This window comes from Chiloscyllium plagiosum, unplaced genomic scaffold (assembly GCF_037043375.1).
Source record: "Chiloscyllium plagiosum isolate Xiang-an unplaced genomic scaffold, Cpla_swu_hap1 HiC_scaffold_14, whole genome shotgun sequence".
Taxonomy (NCBI): Eukaryota; Metazoa; Chordata; class Chondrichthyes; order Orectolobiformes; family Hemiscylliidae; genus Chiloscyllium; species Chiloscyllium plagiosum.
In genome coordinates, this window is record NW_028270152.1 from 45485846 (window position 1) to 45508206 (window position 22361).

The 22361-nt window shown below is 39.2% G+C and overlaps 1 protein-coding gene across 2 annotated transcripts in view; it reads left to right on the forward strand.

Annotated features, from left to right (window-relative positions):
- atxn7 (ataxin 7) overlaps positions 1 to 22361 on the forward strand; it is a 141359-nt gene that overhangs the window by 82920 nt on the left and 36078 nt on the right. For both annotated transcript variants that reach the window (XM_043708266.2, XM_087994408.1), the window contains one exon: positions 3459 to 3563. In XM_043708266.2, the coding sequence (XP_043564201.1) occupies positions 3459 to 3563 (105 nt within the window). The remainder of the gene's footprint in view (positions 1 to 3458; positions 3564 to 22361) is intronic.

The window sequence follows — 22361 nt, forward strand, 5'->3', positions numbered from 1 at the left end:
AAAGCCAATTTTAAAATAAACTCAACTTTTTTTATGCAATACCAGTTTTTTTTTCCCTGACCTTAAAATAAACTGCTGTACTTAGAGTCATGGAGATGTACAGCATGGAAACAGACCCTTCCATCCAACCCATCCATGCCGACCAGATATCCCAACCCAATCTAGTCCCGCCTGCCAGCACCTGACCCATATCCCTCCAAACCCTTCCTATTCATATACTCATCCAAATGCCTTTTAAATGTTCTTCTGGCAGTTCATTCCATACACGTGCCATCCTCTGCGTGAAAAAGTTACCCCTTAGGTCCCTTTTTTATCTTCCCCTGTCACCTTAAACCTATACCCTCTAGTTCCGAACTTCCTCCCCACCCCAGGAAAAAGATTTTGTCTATTTATCCTATCCATGCCCCTCATGATTTTGTAAACCTCTATAAGGTCGCCAACACTCCAGGGAAAACAGCCCCAGCCTGTTCAGCCTCTTCCTGTAGCTCAAATCCTCCAACCCTGGCAACATCCTTGTAAATCTTTTCTGAGCCCATTCAAGTTTCACTACATCTTTCAGTGAACTGAGTTTTAATTAGAATTTGCTGGCCTCTTCTGTTCACTTTATCTTTTGTGTTAGAGTTCCTCTCGTCCATTTTTCAATTATGTGTGCTTTGTGTGGCTAAGGATGGGATCAGGCTCAGCTATGATGTCTGTTGATACTTGGCTCATTTGTGAAAACTATTTAGCATAAGATACCAGAGAACTGCCTTTGACAGAGACTGAAATTATAAACTCTGAAGAAGTTGGTCGTGGGGGGGCATATAAATCCCACCAAATTAAAGAAATCTTGGTCGAATGGTGCTAAAAGATATAAAATGAAGTGCAACCTAATGTACACCTTGGGTACAGGGATTAAAATGTGAGATTTCTGGTACTTGTTTACATGCTGCACCCTGTACTATTAACAGTTCATTGCTTGCACATAAATAAAGCTTACTTTTTGGTTCAGACATTTTACGGCCCACTTTTGGAGCAGGTTGGACTCAAACAGGCCTTCTGGCCTAGATGTAGGGCCATTGCCACAGCATCATAAAGAGTCTTTTTTTTTGAATCTCTGCAGACTGAATTCAATCATAGCATTAATGTTGTGCTGAACATCTATCTTCTCTCTAATGTACATGAGGTCAAAAACACTGGAAAAAGTTAGATGAGACCGCATCCCTTGAGAGAGAGAATATTTGGCATTTCAGATTGATAATCTTTTTGTTAGAACTCAACAACCTGAAATTTTAACTATTTCTTCACAGATGTTGCTTCATCTACCAGATATTTCTCGCATTTTGCTTGATTTCTAGCAGCCCTGTGTTTTGCTCATGAAATGTTGAGATGCCCCTTCCCCCTACTCTATCTCAGTATAGTGTATGATTGTATCTTTTGTAGTTTTGTGTATGGTATACACTTCCTGTAAATGTTGCAAATGTTTCCTTTCCTTTCTTTCAGTTTAGCAGTTTAAAGGATAAGTGATGTTGACCTTCCATTCCAAATGTCGGTGTCTTTTTTACACTTCCTACTGCTGATTCTTCCCCTAATAAAAGCTACAGTCTCTGAATTCCCAACTGCTCCATTGAATTTGGCTTTAAGTTCCAAGGTGCTGAAACAGTATAAAGGAAAACTGATTTGAAAAACCAATAGCCAACAAATGTGTCTATTGCTCTCCGTGGGGAGCATTTCTCTATCTTCTGTTGCCACCTCTTAAGATCTCTTCCAGTATTTCCCTACCCCAAAAACCTTGTCCCTAATAAATCCACATTTTGCTAATTCCATCTTGTTACTGTGCCCCAGAATAATATCTAATACTATTGTGTCTCCAGTACCTCTCAATTCTGCCCCATCTTTCATACTCATTGATACAGTTTGTGGTTTTCTGTGAGAGCATGTGTAATTTAGCATTGGTTCTTGTTGAGTCCTCTGTTGAAGTTTATTTACAATAGCATGTCACAGACTTAGACTGCTTAGTTTCAAAGCTTGCTGATGTTAGGTATTCTAATCAACAACCTGTCCAGATATGTTCCTGCACATTTTTTGGAGTCGGTAGGACTTAAACCTGAGCCTTCTGGTCCAGAGGTAGGGATACTACTGTTCATTATACATAGCTGATCATGTAATGGAGAACATTTAGTATGCCCAGAGTTACTGAAGTATAGGCAGATACCTTTATACCAGAATGTCACATACCTTTCTAAGAATGTTCTGAAAGAAAGTGTGCCTGCTCCAGAATTTATTCCATGGTACTCGGTCAGTCATTTTCCCCCTCTTTAATATTTACACCTTTCTCTTTCCTGAGGCCATTTCCCCTCTCCTCTTTCCTCTCTCCTACATCCACTGCCAACATGTGATGTCTTCCCTTGGTTTGGAATCTTGCTTTATATCTTAATAATCAAGGTCATTAATTCGCAGTTTCCACTGTGTGTGTGTGTGTAAGTAAATATATAAAATACGCACTATGTGTTTAACGATTTTCCTTAATCAAATGCAATGCCATCACTTCCTGCCTGAATTTAGTACATGTTTTCGGCACTTCATTTAAATCCATTTACACTTGCCCTTTGCTCAGTCTTCTATAAGTGGTGAGTTATTCTATAACCACTTCATTTCTGTGGCTGTATTTGCTGTGATGAGTAAGCAAAATTGCATCACTGAAATATTATTAGTTCTCTGAGTTAGGCTTGTATTTAGTTGAGGTTAAATATTCAGTATTGGCCGTGTTAATGTTTTAGATGTACGTGTCTCTGTGCATCGAGGAGAGTTTTTTTTGCCGATGGGGAGTTTAGATCTGTTTAAACTTGGCAAAACTGAAGCTCTTTTGTGTACTGAAGTTGAAGTTCAGCCTTCAGCTTCCATCTTGGGATTTACTCTTAAATGATGGGTCGAATGGCCTCCTTCTGTACTCTCAAAATGTAGTGATTCTATAACACAGTACTTTCTCACAGGCATACGCAACACAGCGTTTTGGATTCATCTGATGTTGCATGTGTCCAAGATTTAATTGCGGTTTGTAATATTTGACCTGGATAATGCAGTCATGTGCTAGTGAGGTTATTTGTAGCAGCAATTTCTTAGAATTCTGGCTTACTGGCAGAGGGGCTGAAGAAGGTATTCTCAGGAGAATCCACACAATTTCTGTCTTCAGTGCTTGTTGATTTTGCTATATGAATGTAAAATCACAAAAAAATTGTTTTGAAATACTTTACTACAGTATTCACCTGACAATTGTTTAGTTGTAAAACTGTTCTTAAAATGTCAACTGACATAAAAAGTGATACTGTTGATCAATCAGTTACATAAGTGACTCTTCCTTCAAGGTAACTTGATTTTGGATGTTTACAATTTAATTTTGGATGTTTTCCTTTCTGAAATTGAGGCATTTTGTAGCTTTAGTGTAAAAGGTCATTTTAATTTTGGTTATCTTTTTACAGATATGCCAATATTTGGTCACTGTCCAGCACATGATGATTTTTATCTGGTGATGTGTAATCATTGTAATCAAGTTGTAAAGCCCCAGGCCTTTCAAGCACATTATGGTGAGTTCAAAATTTACTCAATGCATTTTAAATATATATAAATTCCAGTTTATTTTTCTTGGCAGTGTTTTCTCTATTTTTATATTTACAGACATTTCCTGTAATTTCTTTCCTTGTGCAAGATATCCCATATGTTTTGCTCTGACATTGGGTATCCATTGTTCTATTGCAATCTCATCTGTGTAGTTTACTTGCCCTTGAAAAATTACTACCACGAAGAGCAGAAAAGGTTTGGGTGGTATGAAAAATGGCCTCTTCAAGAATGAATTACAGACACAAGTTATTTTATTGACTTCAATAAAACTTTACTCTGACAGAATATCCTACACAGTAGTATTGCTGACCAGAAGATGTGCTATTTTCCCATAATTTTGTTAATTGTCAATGAAGTGTAAGGAACACTAACATTTTCAGGTGTCTTTAATATAAGAAGTGTTCACGTTTAAAGAAAAATAATTTTTAAAGCCATTTTAAAGTCAGCTTGAACTTTAAAGTCAAAAATTTATTTTTCTATCAATTTAAGATCTCCTTCCATAATTTTGTAACATCGTACAAGTGTTGAGTAATCATCTGGACTTTACAGTTGTTTTGTTAAAGCTTGTCCATTAGGCACTAAGTCTGTTGATTTGCGATACTTTCGATTAAAAATGTTAAAGGATGTCGACTATTTTTTTCCATACCTATGATGGAGTCCAAGCCTGTTTTGTGTGTGGTGTTGCATGACATTTGTCTGATTGACAATTCTGAATCGATACAAAGAGCCAGTATATCAGAAAGCAATTTGCAGCGTGGCGGCCTGTGTTTGACATCACTGTTGGAGTCTTTGGAACTGAATTAGAAGCAGTTTTGAGAATGCCTTACATAGAAAACTTGTGATTGTTAACAATTTTGTCATAAAAGAGTTGAATAATACTTTTATCAATATATTTATATTCTATTTAAGCTTAATGTTCAGTGGTGTCATCGTTTTGTAATAGAATGACCCCTGGAGGTTGGTTTAGATTTTGCTCATAATGAAATTGTATTTTAGCTTAGACTCTCAAAATATGCCATGTGTATTTCTTCTACGTTACTGTTGATTTGATTTTAAGCTTTTGTATATGTTGCACAGATTTATCTTTGCTGTTTAGAGAAGTTAAACTACTCAAGGTTAAATTGTCAGCCTAATCAAGATTGTTTGAATAATTCAAAGATTTGCCTTATAGGCACAAGATTCTTGTTTGGCACTTTGCTCAATGCAATTTGACTACAGTATATGGAGCAGGAGTTGGTCATTCAAGCCTCAAGCCTGCTGTGTCATTCCCAAGTGTTATGATGCAAGTGGATGCCATTTGCCCGATGAATAAAATAATGGATGATCTGATTATTCAATATTTCACACCCATGCCCGACAATCTTTCTTTTGCATACTTGACAAGAATTTATCCAATTCTGCCTTCAAAATATTCAAGGACTCCTCTTCCACTACCTGAATGTCGGGGAGCAGCAGCGTACTCACTAAGCAAGTGCTGCTTGATGGCAGTGTTGATAACTCCTACCATCATGTTACTGATGGTCAAGAGTAGACTGAAAGGCAGTATTGGCTGAATTAAATTTGTCCTTTTTTGTTGTGTACAAGGCACAGCTATTTGGTAACTTTCCATATTGTCAGGTAAATACCAGTGTTGTAACTCTAATGGAACAGCTTGGCGGGGTGCATAGCTGATCTTGTAGCACAGGGTGTTGGGCTTCCTGCCACTGAGGATGGGAGTATTTGTGGAATCGCCTCCTCTGGCGAATTTTTTGGATTGTCCACCACCTTTCACGAGTGGGTATTTGATTTGATTGATTTATGGTCTTATGTATCTTATTGCAAAATACAGTGTAAAGTGCTTTATAGTGTCAGTGCCATTTCAAAACACAAAATAAACCAAAATGCAATATGAAGGCATAAAATGAAGTAGTAAAGTGTCCTTACGTGCTCCACCTGGTGGTCAGGCATGAGTCTCCTTCACCACACTGCTGGCACTGAAGCAAAAGTCACCACTCGTTGGCTCCATTCCTCCTCCATCTATGAGTCCTCACTGGACCTTGCTGACTCGGGCGCCACCAATGCTGCCAGGAAACCGCCCAAACTTGACCCTGGGCAGCACGGTGGCTAGCACTGTTGCCTCACAGTGCCACGGACCTGGGTTCTATTCCAGCCTCAGGCAACTGTCTGTGTGGAGTTTGCACGTTCTCCCTATGTCTGCGTGGATTTCCTCCCACAGTCCAAAGATGTGCAGGTCAGGTGAATTGGCCATACTAAATTGCCCATAGTGTTAGGTGCATTAGTCAGAGAGAAATGGATTTGGGTGGATTACTCTTTGGAGGATCGGTGTGGACTTGTTAGGCCAAAGGGCCTGTTTCTATGCTGTAGGGAATCTAATCTAAAAAACTCTTGTTATTGCCATACATCTTGCTACTTATTTTGACTCTGCTCTACAGTTAGTTTTTTTCCTCCATGTGATATCAATGAATGAAATTCACTCCATGCCCAGATCTTCAAGACATCAGTTGATATCTTGGGATACTGCAAGTGCAGACACCAAAACTGAGTTGGGAATGATGAAGACGTGTCCCACCTTCTCAAATGGAAACCACTCAAACATTAAAATCTCTTAAATTCACTTGTGGGACCCAGATGTTACTGGCTGGGCCAGCTTTTATTGCCCATCCTTGGTTTCCCTTTGAGAAGATGGTGGTGAGTTGTCATCTTCAACTGCTGCAGGCCATCTGCTGTATTTGTAACCACAGTAACTTCAGTCAGCAACCAAGTATTGAGCCTATAAAAATGCTAAGCTTAAGCTCCATCTTCAGAAATGCAGAATGGCAGTTACAGTGAAAAAGCAGATGAATTGCAACATTTAGCTGAGAGACATGTTTTTACAGTGTGATGAAGTCTGTGTATGGAGCTCATCCACTACAATCGTCGTTCCTGCATTAAAGGTTGATGTAAATTAACTAATCGTTAACAAGGCACTAGTGGCTTGGGTACTTTGCTGAGCTCTTCAATATCCAAACTTTTTCAGACATTTAAACCAAAGCAGTTCTGGATTTTTTGAATCATACAAGACACCGCAGCTTCCCATAAAGGAAATTTCTGTAATACAGTATTTGGAGAAACTTGGTCAATATTGCTTTGACTGTTTAGAATGTCATGTTAACTGTGGATGGAATATTCATGCTGAGCAATTGAGTTTTGTAGGTGATACCAATTTTGGTAGTAGCACCAGAAAAGGCACTACTAACTTGTTTGCATTGTTCTGCTCAAAGAGATATGTCCAACTCATTCCATAATTTGAGTATAAGTAGATGGCAATCCTATACAATTACTGACTTCAGTAAAAGCCGAGCTGGAAATTTCATGAGTCTTCAGACCCATTCAGTCCCCGAATAATGCAGAGCAGCAGTTTGCAGAACCTCAGTGGATAGAAAAGCTGATCCCTAGTGTTAAGGGTCTAAATTTTTCAGTCAGGCTAGAAATCTTTAGGCTTTTGAGTTTGAACTGAGTTGAGAAATGGCACACTGCTACAATGCAGGGAGCATTATTGTTTTTGTAGATGAGTGAATAAATTGAAAGTCTTCCCATCTTTATTTATGTTGTGATTTTAAACATTATATGCTGTTACACTGAACTATTTTATGAAGCATAATTTGTAAGATTTTCTGCTAGAATCACACAAACATTTAAATTTTATAATAGTAATAAAGATTATGAATTGAGAACTGTTCAGGATTACTAGCTGAGTTGAAGAAATCTCCCTTGTCAAGGTTTGATTTTCACTTAAGAAATGGAATAAGAACAGACCCTGTGGACCCATTAAAAATGTTTGTGGCTGATTATCTGTCTCATCTAGTTTGTCACCTTCGCCTTTGATCCCTTAGTGCCAAAAGTCTGTCTGTCACAGCCTTTATTGTATTGATAAACTGATCTGTAAAATGTGTTCCTGAAAAGCGCAGCAGGTCAGGCAGCATCCAAGGAGCAGGAGAATCGACGTTTCGGGCATAAGCCCTTCTTCAGGGCTTCCTGAAGAAGGGCTTATGCCCGAGGCGTCGATTCTCCTGCTCCTTGGATGCTGCCTGATCTGCTGCGCTTTTCCACCAACTCATTTTTCAGCTCTGATCTCCAGCATCTGCAGTCCTCACTTTCTCCTAGTTGATAAACTGATCCTCTGGCATAGAAAATTTTAAAAGTTCTGAATCATGAGTGAAAAAAATCTCATCGTCTCAAAGCTAACTGAGCCTTTATGCTGATATTTGAATAGAATATGAAGTAATCCTTCAAAAATAGTTCCAAGACTGTGCACTGGGTCCAAGACCATGGGAGAGTCTTCTTGGGTCTTGATTCATGGAAGCTGTGGGGAAATATGGCGTGGGCACTCCTAAAGCTAAAGCCGGATCTGGGAGTCTCAAGGCATAGTGGCATGAAGGGTCTGGTGTGGTGCAATGGATGCTGAAGCCATGCAGTAATTGTATTGAAATGGAAAGAGGAGAGAATCTGGCTGAGTGCTCCAAACTGCTTTGGGTAATCTACATCACAATCACTAGCAGTCATTTTAATTCCTTGCCTGAAGTAGCTGAATACTCTAGTGCTAACTATGTACTTAATCTATCAGCTGTTCTTATTTGAGCATATTTGCAGTCAGTTAAGTGGCAATGTAATTCACATCTGAAAATACAATAGATACAAATAGTTAACTAACTTAATGGATAATTTTAGTTTTGAGGAACTTTAAAACCCTCTATTTTAAAAATGGAACTTCTTACAATAGCATTTTTTTTATTTCTACCACAATATTTACTTCTCATTCCATGTTTTCAGAAATAAACTGAAAACTTCATTCAAGGACATGCAATACTGAATATTGACAAAATTTGACTCTACTGAGGAAACAAAGTTCCATATAATGGACAAATAATTACAATATGTCTTGAAATAGGTAATCTTTACAAACAAAAACCCAATATAAAGAATGAAAACATTTTTCTTCCATTTCAAAATGATTTAAAGAGAATCATTTCACAGGTACTTGTCATGCTAATGAGAACTTCTCAGATGTCCTAGGCACCATATATTCAGGCTGCACCATCTGTCTCCAACTAAACAAATCACATGGGCAAAGTCTAAACAAGTTTTTGAGGGAGCTGCAAACCTTCATAAGGAAATGTAACAAAGATACAAAGTACAAAAATTGTACATAAAGACAGCAATGCTACTGTGAAATATGTACTTTTTGTATTAATTTAGGAGAAAATTTTTAATGACCTGAGGGAACACATGGCAGAACGTAACTTTTGAAGTTACCCTTTTATTTGATTGGTTGACAAAGATCCGCTGAGCGCCAACTCTCAGATTCCTCCTCCTACCTCCCCCTGGAACATGACTACATCACTGAGCATTAAGCCATTGTCTCCAACACCGTGACTGATCTCATTTCCTCCGGGTGCCTCCCCACCACCGCTTCCAATCTCCTAGTCTCCCAACCCCAGACAGCCCGTTTCTACCTACTCCCCAAAATCCACAAGAAGGACTGTCCTGGCAGGCCCATTGTGTCAGCATGCTCCTGCCCCACTGAACTTATTTCCTCCTACCTCGACTCCATCCTCACTCCTCTGATTCACTCCCTCCCCACCTACATCCGGGATTCCTCTGATGCCTTGCGACACATTGACAGCTTTCAATTCACAGGCCCTAACCACCTTCTATTCACCATGGATGTGCAATCTCTTTACACCTCCATCCCACACCAAGACAGCTTGAAAGCTCTTCGCTTCTTTCTCGAAAAGAGGCCCTAACAATCTCCATCCACCACCACTCTCCTCCGCCTGGTTGAACTTGTTCTCTCTCTCAACAACTTTTCTTTCAACTCATCCCATGTTCTCCAAATCAAAGGTGTAGCAATGGGTACCCGCATGGGTCCTAGCTATGCCTGCCTTTTCGTGGGGTATGTGGAACATTTCTTGTTCCAGGCCTACCCGGGTCCTCTCCCACAACTGCTTTATCGGTACATCGATGACTATTTCAGCTTCATGCTCTCGTCCTGACCTGGAAAAATTCATAAACTTCGCTTCCAGTTTCCTTCCCTCCATCACCTTCACCTGGTCCATCTCAGTCACTTGCCTTCCTTTCCTTGACCTTTCTGTCTCCATTTCCCGCAATAATCTATCCACTAATATCCATTACAAGCCCACTGACTCCCACAGCTATCTCGACTACAGCTGTTCTCACCCTACGTCCTGTAAGGACTCTATCCCTTTCTCTCAGCTCCTTCGCCTCCGCCACATTTGTTCCGATGAGGCCACTTTCCAAAGTGGTGCTCTTGATATGTGCTCCTTCTCCAACCGTGGCTTCCCACCTACAGTTGTTGACAGGGCTCTTGATAGCGTGCGGTCCATCTCCCGCACCACGATCCTCACCCCCTCCCTCTCCTCCCAGAACAAGGATAGGGTCCTTCTTGTTCTCACCTTTCACCCCACCAGCCTTCACATGCAAAGAATAATCCTCCGCCATTTTCGCCCACTCCAACACGACGCCACCACTAAACACATCTTCCCTTCCCTCCCCCTGTCTGCATTCTGCAGAGATCATTCCCTCCAGGACAACCTAGTCCACTCCTCCATCACACCTAACACCTTTCCCGTCACACACGGCTCCTTCCCATCACACCTAATACCTCTCCCATCACACATGGCACCTTCCCATGCAATCGCAGAAGGCGCAACACCTGCTCCTTTACCTCGTCCATGCTCACCATCCAAGGCCCCAAACACTCATTTCAGATTAAGCAGCGTTTCACTTGTACTTCTTTCAAGGGTCTATTGCATTCGTTGCTCCCAATGTGGTCTCCTCTATATCGGAGAGACAAAATGCTGACTGGCTGATCGCTTTGCTGAGCACCTTCGGTCTGCACGCAATCAGGTCCCAGACCTTCCTGTGGCTTGCCACTTCAACACACAATCCTGCTCCCATGCCCACATGTCTGTCCTTGGCCTGCTGCAATGTTCCAGTGAAGCTCAAACGCAAACTGGAGGAACAGCATCTCATCTTCCGATTAGGCACATTACAGCCTGCTGGTCTCAACATCGAATTCAACAACTTCAGATAATTTTATTTCATTTATTTTTTTTAATGTTTTTTTTCCACTGTTCTGTACCTCTTATTTCTTGATTGTCTCTTTCTCTTGCTCCCCACTCTCTCATCACCTTTTTCTCTCCTCTTCCCCCTTTGCTACCCTTCTCCCCTGTTTTCCATTTTGCCTCTGCTTCACCCCTTCTCCCCCCCATCCCCCACATATTTTGTCTCACAGCACTGGCTTCAGCCTTGATCATTCACAACTCCTAATCTCCCTATCATCTCTCTATGCACTGTCATTATCATCTTTTTATTGCTACCTTTGCTTCTGGAGCCATGACTCACCTTCTCTCAGCCTAGTATAAATACCTCCCTATTTCTCCCCTTTTTTTAGCTTTGACAAAGGGTCAGTTAGACTCTAAACGTCAGTTCTTTTCTCTCCTTCCAGATACTGCCAGACCCACAGTCAGGAATATGTTGCTAAATTTTGAAAGTTAACAATAAGTTCGACCCCTGAAAATGAGCAAAATTGTTAACATGATTGGACCAGCAACGCATGTACTTTGGTTACAACAGCAAGTCTGGGACTAGGAATTCTACGGCAAATAACCACCTAATGAATATTAAAAGGCGTTATTCATCTACAAGTTAGAAATCAGAAGTATGATGGAATACTTTCCTTGTCTGAATTAGTGCAGCTCCAAAACCAGTGCAGAGATTCTAGAAATGTCTCATTGTTACCTTCTCAAGGAGCTGGGCAGTAAATACTAATTTAATTGATGATGCTTTATTACATGAATTATTTTCTTTAAAAAAAACAAATGTCTACTTTCTTTATTCTTTTGTGAGGTGTTGTGCACATACCATGCTTTAGCCAGGCAAAGGTATGTAAATAAAAGTAATTTTAAATTAGACAAGTTGACATAAAACAAAGCATCCACAAGAACATGCGTGAGTCAGCACTTGGATAAATAATGAGAACATGAGTAAAGTATAATACTGTGCTGTATTATGTCTAGTTCTGTTACTAGACTAGTAATATAGAATTCTAGATGAATAACCAGAGACACAAGTTCAGATTTCTCACAGTAAATAGGAAACTTTTAATTAAATTTAAAATGAAAAGCTACTATCATGACACTAACAGTTTATTGTACAAAGTTCTGAGGAAGGGTCACTCAACCTGAAACATTAACTCTGATTTCTCTCCATAGACACTGTCAAACCTGCTCAGCTTTTCCAGCAATTTCTGTTTTTGTTTCTGATTTTGGCACCCACATTTAATTTGATTTTTATTGTGCAAAGTTCATCTGAGTCTAATGTTCTACTTGGGAGGCAATCTTGCCTGGCCTGTATTTGGCTCCAGACTGAGAGCATTGCTGTTGATCCTTAACAGACTTCTGGAATTGTCAAGCAAGCCATTCCGTTTTATTTTAAAAGGTGGCTTACTACCTCGAGGACAATCATGTCTGGTTTTACTAGTGATGCACCATATACTGGAGAAAACTAATTTATAAAAAAGGGTAATTAGTGGACATTAAGAAGGTACCAGTAATAGGGAATCATCTAATGTGCTCATTTGTTTTTTTAGAAAGTAATACTGACATTACAGATCTATTTGTCATCCAACTGAGAACAGTTTGTGCAATAAAAACTTAATTTGAAATATCTTATGTATTTCAAAATTGCAGATTCTGCTTAACCAATCTTAAACACTTCGGGAATGTTAGATTCTAGCTGCCCTGTGATCAGCCCTAAAACACATTATACAACTTACAATACAAAATGGTTTTGAGAGTTCCATTTGAAAATGAGTAAAACTCTTGGTTTGGGGCTCCAGAAATCTGTGAATGAATGAGGAATTAGTTGAAGGATACCAAGTGCTGAGTACTTGCAGTGGTGAAGTGGTGCAGAGCATGCTTGAGCCACTTCTTTAAAACAAAACTTTAGTCCTAGGCCACCCCCATCACCAAATCCTAGCCACTCGACACCTCAAGGAAGATCGCCTCATCTTCCGCCTTGGGACCCTCCAACTACACCGATTTCACTAGTTTCCTCCGCCCCTCACCCCAGGTCCAACTTCCTATTCAGCACTGTCCTGTCCATCCATCTTCCTTCCCACCTGTCCACTCCACCCTCCGGTCCAATCTATCACCATCAGCCCCACCTTCATCTACTTATCGCATTCCCATTTACCTCTTTTACCACCCCTCCCTTAGCCCCACCCTCCCCCAGACCCACGCCTCTCCGATTTATCTCTCTGCTTCCCCTTATTCCTGATAAAGGGCTTATGCCCAAAATGTTGATTCTCCTGCTCCTCGGATGCTGCCTCAGCTGTGCTTTTACAGCGTCACACTCTTCAATTCTGATCTCCAGCATGTGCAGTCCTCACTTTCTCCCATTTTTAATCAGGCTGTTCAGACGTGTTTTGCTGCATTTCAGGAGCCGGTGGGTCTTGAACCTGGGCCTTGCCCAACAGTGGTATCCAGGTTGATTTAGGAATAGCCCCACCAGGTGTTGTCTAACCTGTTTATTCAAGATTGGCTACAACTTTTTCTAACTCGCATAACTGACCTAGCTTCAGAAGTTTGACGTGACTTAGTCAATTTTGCATCTTATACCAAATAGGGTGGATTGGGATACATCTCAAATCACAGGAGGCAATTACAAGAAATTCTTCAGAATGAGTAATCGAGATATTGGAGGTAACCCCCCCAGAATCAAGTAATTTGATGCTACAATGTGTGGTGGTGTGGAGTGAGTCATTAGAATCTCTTACTGAATTAAGCAAGATGGGCTAAGTGGCTTTTTCATTTGCAATTATCTTATGATCATGGCAGGAAATAAAATGGTGCAAAGTAATTTTTTTTTAAAAGGGCCATGTCTCAATGTATTTGAGAATTTAAATATCAGTATTATAAGAAAAGGAAACCGACCTTAAATTTGGTACAAAGTAGGCTGAATAACCTCTGCTCAAATTCAAAATGAATAAAAATTCCATCAATGAAATTAGCAAAACAGAGAAAACTGCAGTAATATTAGTGTAAAAATTTTAAAAATGTCTAATAATCCAGATCTAAACCTTCAGGAAATCCTTGCTTCCTTTGATTAAAGTTTCAGCATCCTGCACTTCTCCTTGGGTAGTGCCTCACCATCAGAGATTAATTGCTTTCAGTTCAGTTCAGTGGGTTCTAAGATGGCTGGTAAGCCCAATGTGTGATCTGCAGATTCTGCCACATGTGTGTTAGTTAGTTCTTGAAAGGTATGGCAGAAGAGGCAGTTGAAATTTTGTGTTCCTGAATGCTTTGACTTTGTCTCTGTATTCTCGCAACCAAGTCCTGTTTGTTTCGTGCCTTCCTGAATAAACCCACTATTTTGGTCAGTCACGAGCCAGGAATTCCAGTGAGTCACTGATGTTTGATCTCTTCAGGGATTCTGAGGACATTGCCAGTGTATTTCCACTATCTTCTGAGAGTCTCCTGAATTCTGAGTCGTATGGTTCCTTTGATTCCTTTACTTCAACAAAGATGTTGCATCTTTAGCCATCTTAGCCTCAAAAGTTCTAGAATTCATTCCGTTAGTTCTTCTTTTCAATCACTACATAAAAGCCACCTTTTTTGACCCAGCTTTTAGATTAGTTTCCCTTCCGGCCCAACAAGTCTGCACCGCTCCTCTGAAGACCAACCCACCCAGACCCATTCCTCTACATTCACCCTTGAGTAATGCACCTAACACTATGGGCAATTTAGCATTGCAAATTCACCTAACCTGCACATCTTTGGCTTTTAGTCAGTCCTGCTAATAAAATGGCCTTTGACTTCGCATTGATTATTTTTGTCAGGTTCCGTTTTCATAAAGCGCTGAGGCATTTTTGTACTTTACATTTGCTCTGCTGTTAATGTAATCCTGGAATTAGCTAAACTGAATTAATGTTAATTATTTACCAAGGGCATGTTAATCAAGTCTGTTATAATGCATTTAATTTGCATTATTGTGGGGTGTATAATAGCTTTTATTCTTGGCATCAGTTTTATCTTTTGTTAATTAATAGTATTTGACTGTGGTGAATAAAAGAATGGTGTTACTAGAACAATGATCAGGCAGCATCTATGGAGAGAACAAGGCAAGCTAATTTTTTTTTGATTGGCCGTTCCATTATATGCCCTTTCTTTTTAACAAAAAAAAAGGCTGGCTGTCAGATTCATCCCATACGTTCAGTCTTTTATCCAGAAATATTGCATTCTTAATTGGAATATTTTCTTTCCTGTTCCAGTTGAATCTCTATTATCCGAACAAGATGGGCGGGCACTATTATAATCGATTATTCGGTTAATTGATTAAGTGCCTTTCTTCTGGTGCTTGAGTTTTTAAAGTCTGCTCCCGTTCAGGAAACTGCAGCAATTTTACAGCATGTGAGCCCCCAGCCAACACTGCCCTGGCTAACCCCCCCCGGCTCCAACCCCACCCCGCAACCTTGTCCAACACTGTCCAACAGGTTCCTCTGTACATGGCTTTTTTTGTATTTTGCATGGCACTGAAAGCAGCGATAACTTTGTCTGGTGCAGAAGTGAGGAAGAACATTAGTGACAGTCGTCTGGCAACTCTCAAAATATCTTATTGCTAAGAAAAAATAATGCCAGCAACTTGAAGCTAGATGCTGAATCTTTTAACAGTTTATCAAGTTACGTCAATGTAAATAGTTTCCTCTCCAGTGTTATGTACTAAGCCAGAACACTCAACATTCTTAAGCAAGCACCCACAGACCATAACTTTGCAATTTGTTTCTGTAAGTGTACAGTGAAAATTACCCGGAGTAAGTTAGCTAGGTTGACCACTAGATTTTAAAACAGACAAAAATTTATTCACAAAATTATATAATGAAACACAAAGAACAGAATAAAGAACCCCCTACAGAACTCAACCTATCCAAACTAGACTTAATCATGCTGTTCCGAATATACATAACAGTCCCAATAAGCAAACTCCCTTTAAATCTAGTATAAATGGAACAGATGCTTACAGGTTGAAGTTGAAGGCCAGAAAGGGAGAGAGTGAGTTTCCACATAGCTCCCTGCTGAACTTCCAACAAGTTCAAGACTGAACGAACACTGCTCAGCTCAGGCTAGAGAGCTGACCATTCCCCTTTCATTATACAGGTCACTTTTAAAGCATGACCACTTTGGCCTGAAGTCTCATCTGTTTACATATAAACAGGAGGTCTCTCAAAATTCTTTTCACCTCTGTATCCAGCCAGACTGATCAGAAGTTTATTGCCCCTCTGAAAAAAATCAAGAACAGAGTCTCCTTGAGCCAAGGAACAGCTTTTAGAAAAAAAAGGGGCTAGCTTTGTGATACCAGGGACCTATGATATGACTGTAGAAGAGAACGCTGGATGCCTCTGAATTGTATTTATCTTCCAGGACCTTTTTGTATTTTGAGATTATTACTGTTAATAAGACATTAGATAATCCTAAACGTGATGTCTGTTAGTTCATAGGCAATTAATGTGAGGCCTGCACACCAGCTCAGATATCAAAGTGGAAGCAAATTGTAAACGTGAATTAATAAAAGGCTATAATCAGTTCTTGCCCTTTAATGCTGGGCCGTAAGCTGTAGTTGAAGTTTCTTGTGCAGTTTTCGATGAAAGGAGTTTGGCAAAATGCCCAGATTTACATGAAGTTGGTGTCACTGCATAAAGTTAAAGTGGTCGTGTTCTCTAATCTGTTAGAGACTAATCTGCAGTTGAATGTTGTTGAAGTTTCTCTTAGCAGCCTAAGTACTGTAAGTGAATCAAAGTAGATAATCTCCAAATGAGGGATTAACTGCTGCAATACATACAAGTCACTTTGAAATGTTATTCGCGTACTACTGGCAAAAGCGGATGGAGCAAAGCTTGGAGTGACCTGTGCCAGAGTGTTGAGGGTTGCGCTGATAATAAACCTCTCACTGTCAGTGTTGAAAACTACAAGCAGTCTCCGATCAAGCAAACAGCTGCAGTCATTCAAGTGAAATTTTAATAAGTGAGATTTTAGATGTTTGATCCCTTTAAGAGCCCTTGTAAGACCGTGGTTTCATGACTCAGGAAATACTATGAACGCACAAGGCAGTTGGCTTAAAAGTTGTTCACTTCCTTTCTAATGTGAGCTGTCCAGTTACTGTTGGTTTGTTTTTGTTTCTTTGATCGTTGCTTTGCAATATCAATATGTAAATTTGAACAAAGACAACTTGCTGTGTGCTAAAAAAACAAATTGTCATGTTTCGTCTTCAAGTGTTGTATCAATGTGAGTTGCTGAAACAGTCATGGCCTTTACACAATCAAGGAGTGTAAGACAAGTCTTTGTGACCACATTTGCTTTTTACTTGTGCCCATCTTCAGATTGCAGTTCTGTAGTTGTGTATTTGTGGTGTAATTAGTGCTTTCTTGCTAATGACAAATTTAATATCTTGGAATAAATCCATTATGGGAAATTTTGGAGGGCTTTGCCCTTTCGCTGCAACACTTCTCATTCAGAACTGTGCAATGTTATAATGGATTGTACTGAGCAAGTATCGTCTGTTAATAGTTCTCTTGCCTCTGAGTGAAAAGTTCATGTATTCTAGTCTTTTTTGGAGTTCATATTGTACTAATACTCATGTTGTGCTGCATTGTCTGAGATGTGTTAATCTTTTTATCTACTTTTTCCAGTGCTGCAGATGGGTATTGCACCTGAGGTTGTTGCAAAGAAGAAAAGGGAGCTGTTCTGTTAACTTGCCCAATATTAATTTCTCAGACAATATCACCTTACCTAGCCACTTCATGTGGTTGTAGGATCTTATGTATATTTGTGCTGGAGATTCAGTGTATGCAAGTGTGCTGTGTTGATAGAATTATAAAACCAGGTTTTTACTATGCTAATAGTTAAATGCAGCATGTGTCTCTCTGGTTAAAAGAGGATGAACCAACTGTTAAGGTAAATTAGTTTGTCAGGTGGATGGATATCTTTTAAGACCTATTTTGTTGTACAACTTAGGTTTACATCTGCATTTTGAAGCCAGCACTTTCCTTAACATTAGAAAGCTTGGAATCCAGATTTTATAATCATTGGGAATATGAATATCTAATGATCTTCATTTTTAGTAATGATTTTAACTTTTGGTACTGTTGAGTTTAGTTTGTTAAACATTTGAATGGCTGGGCGTTCACTGCCTCCAGCAAGTCGAAAACAATATATAAGAGTTGCTTGTCTCTGTAATGTTGGTGGGTCAGAACCTCCCATTTGTGCAAGATTTCTCATGCTTGCTCATGTGCTTCTTGTGGTGTTTCCACAATCTTATGCAAAGGTACTTGTGCGTATCTCATTTTAAGGAGGTCTGTTACTGACCCTCCTTGCCATTTTATGGCTAGTGTCTAAATGCGTTGAGTTTAATACAGTAGAAGTAGCTATTTAACTCTTTCCATGCTTTCTCCCCCTTCCCAGAAAGCTAGCTTTAAAGTATGACAAAAGATAGCGTGTGTTAGGTTACCTTTCCTAGAGTGAACGAATATACAACTTAAAAGCAGAAACAGGCCACTAATCCTTAAACCTTTTCCACCGTTCAATAAAATCATTGCTGACCTGGTTACTTCATATTCCTATCTACCACTGAACCTTTTCACCCCTTTAGCAACAATTTACCTACTGCTTTAAAAATATTCAAAGACTCTGCTTTGACACTTCTTCACCAAAAGAGAAACTCCTGTTTTTATTTGGGGAGGTGGGTGGGCAGGAAGAAAAGAAGAAACTTCATCTTTCTTAAATGAGCTTTGTCCTTCATTTGTAAACCGTGACCATTAACTTTTGATTCTTCTCGAAGAGGAGATATTCTTTCCACATCCAACTAGTCAAAATCCCTTAGGATCTTGCTTCAATTTAGTCACCTCTTACTTTTAAGCTCTTTGAAGATGCAATCCTAACCGTTCTAACTGTACCTCATAAGACTACCTGTCATAGAAATGTGGAAAGTAGGAGCAGGCCTAGATCATTCAGCCTATCATAACCCTTCTCTGCTATTCAATGTGATCATGGCTCACCTCTGTTTCAATATTGGATCCTCTCTCTCTTCCCATATTCTGTGAATTGGTTTCCACATCCTTCTGTGGTAGGGAATTCCACAGGATCACCACTATTTTAGGAGGGAGGGAGGAAGGACCTATGGACTAGTCAGCCTGAGTACCAACGATTTCCTTAGTATTTCTTCTTGGATGGTTGTCCTTTTCCTAAGCATTTCTCTTCCTTGCATTTTCTGATTTATGGCTGATTCAGGATGTTGCCTGTTATTTTCAATATTTAAGACTGAAGCAACATACCTGTTGTCATCTGTCAATTTTCTATTATTAATTCCTCAGTCTCTGTGTAGGACTGACATTCACTTTGTTAACTTTTTTTTTGTGCTTTAAAAATAATGAAGTTTTTTTTATATTTTAAGCTAGCTTTGTCTTATTCTCTAATGTTTGTCTTGTTCGATTTTATTAGTTACTCTTCACTGCTTTTACATAGTCTAGCTTTCTGATGTGGTGCCCATCTTTGCATTGTTATCCATTTTTACTTTTTATAATTAACTATGGGTGGTAGGTCATCTCTTAGAACTTTTCTTCTCGTTAGAATGTATCTGTTCTATATATTCTGAAACATTCCCTTAAATACCTGTCAGTACATCTCTACAGACCAATCCCTTCACAATTTGCCAGTTGCCCTTAGCTCTGCATTTGTTGCTTCCTAAGAATGTGTAAAATACTAGTCTTGGGGTATTCTCCTCTCTCCGGAAAGGAGTATGCAGTTCCATCATATTAAGTTCGCAGTTTCGACACCTTTTCACAGATGTCATTCATTAATCCATATCGCGTCCAGTGCAGCCTGCTGTCCGGAGCATGCTGTTTTACAAAATGATCCTGAAAGCATTTTATGAATTCCTCATCTAGGTTCCCTTTACTCATTGATTTTTCCAGTGTACATGTAGAATTTAAAAATGTCAAGATTATAGCCTTGCCTTTCTGACAAGCCCCCCTTATCTCTTCCTGAGTACTTGTTCCCATGTGATTACTGTTTAGGGGGTCTATGTATCACACTAACTTCCAGATTTATTACTACTGCTGCAACAGGTAATTAGGAAAGTGAATAGGAGGTAATAATTTATTGAGGTGAAAAGAATGCAAAAATAGAGAAGTTATGCTTATACTATGCAGGAGTATTGTCTGAGTTAGTGTTCATTGTTGAAGGAAGGACTGGAAGCAGTTCACAGAAAATTTGCTATACTAATACTGGAAATGGGCAGATTGTCTTCTGGACAAAGATTGAACAGTCTTGGCTTTTATTCTCTTTAGAAGACTCAAAGTCAACATTAAAAAAGTAATGAGAGACCTTGACAAGAATGTTTCCTCATGGGAGAATATAGAATAAAGGACTACCAATTTAAGACAGATAAGGATATTCTGAGGGTAATGAGGTATTTGAAACTCCACTTCCACCAACTTACATGGAATAAAGTTTTTGCATATTTTTAAGGTAGTGGTAGATAGTTTCTTTATGAGCAAGGAGATGACAGGTTCTCCATTAGGTGAGAATGTGGAGCAATCAAATCAACATTGATCTTACTGAGTACTGAGGATTCTTGAGGGATTGTGAGGGTATTTCTCTTAATTGAAATGTCTATACGTACCCAGGCTTCAAAAGTTCATATTTCCTAAACTTTGGTGATCCCTCTCTAATATGCTATGCCATCATTAATTAACAGAGACACCCTTCCATCTTTTCCTAGTTATCTATCCTTCCTAAATGTCATACCTTTCAATATTCAGGTCCCAATCTGTCATAATGCAACCATGTTTCTGTAATGGCTGTATTAACTACTTACAGCAAACAATGGGTGAGAAGACTCTCTGCTGGTACGTTTTATTTAAGGCAGTCAATCTGTAAATAAAGTATAAGAGTGATGTGTACATCCCCTGTAATACGTTTCTAATACTTAGTATGCGTTTTTACATCTGTTTATGTGGACTTCATGATTTTCCAGAACATTTGATCACTCGGGATATTCATGGTCCCATAGGTGCTGGATAATAAAAATTTCACTATTTCTATTTATGCTATCAATTCACCTTGTTTTGAATGCTACGCTCATTCAGAAACTGAGCCTTCCTTTTGCCCTTATTCATTATTCTTGTAACCCCTAATCTTTTATATGTTGATTTACTCAGGTATATGTTCTGTATCCTTTCCTATCATTGGTCTGTTTTTCCACTTCATTTTGTAAATATTATGATGTGTGAGTGAGTCTCAATCCAAGTGATTGAAGAATTTGTACTCAATGCTATTGTCTTATACTTTCAAGTGGAAGAAATTCAGCTTTCCTTTTATTAATTCATTCATAGGATATAGGCCTCACTGGCTATGCTAGCATTTATTAGCCATCCCATTTTCAGAAAGGAAAAAGAGGATTCTCGGATGTTTATATGCTTTCCTTTTTAACTCCTGAATTATTTGTTATCATGAGTGTTTGACCTCCAGATGTCAGAAGTGCTATTGTTTTTGACATGGATGGTCCAAAAGTAGTGGAGGCTTATTGTTGTGGGGTTTGAGCATAGTCATACAGCATGGAAACAAGCTTATCCATGCTGATTAGACATCCCAATCTGACCTAATTCTGTTTACCAGCATTTGGTCCATATCTCTATTAAACCCTTTCTATTCATATACCCATCATGATGCTTTTTAAATGTTGTAATTGTACCCACCTCCACCACTTCCTCTGGCAACTCATTTCATACATGCACTACCCTCTGCATGAAAAAGTTACACCTCAGGTCCTTTTTCAAATATTTTCCCTCTTGCCTTAATTTAGCTCACCTTATTTGTCTTTCTGTCACTATGGTCAAATATCACTAAACTACCTTTACCTGTTCAGTTGATGTTTTGTGTTTTCCTCTGAATCCCAAGATCTATCGTGGTGCTATTCCATTGCACTGCACAACTCAAAAATATTGGATACCGGTATTTCCTGTTGCCTTCTGATAAATGAAAGAAGGCTGGTACCTGATGACTAATGTACATTTAGCATGATGCTGTTTCAAAACTAATTGATAACTACTTACATTTTGTTGAATTTAAAAGCTCTGTTGGAGGGTTTAGTTTGTATACATCGAGTTTCAATTCCAGTTGGTTAAGGACCCCTTGATGTTTGGGAGCCACAATTGCCTCCTTCTTTCCCCTGTGTATGTATTATGAAATAAAAATGCAAACCATTTTAAACAAAACTCTGTTGAACACATGAAAAAAAACAAAATATATACTTTGATTTCTAAGAAAGATATTTCTTGAAATTTGGTGGAATTCTGAATGATCTGGGGGGGAAAATACAGTGAGTTGGGAGAAACAAATGGTGTGCAGAACCAGTAACTCTCCTCTCTTCACCCGGCCACCACTGTCCCACCCCCTCCAACCATTTGCAGCAAAGTAGTTAGCAGACTAACTGCCAGTAACCAAAGAACAATACCAGTTTGCTGATGTTTTCTCTTTTGCATGTACTAATGGAAGTTTTTCAAAAATATATTCGCAACCTTGACCCCTTGCCGCCTCCTTCCTCCATTTCACCCCTCCAACAAAAAAATATTTAAAATAATTCACTGGCCAGAAAATCCAAAGTAGTAAATATCTAAAGAAGCAGCAACTTTCTGAGAATCCTCATCCCTG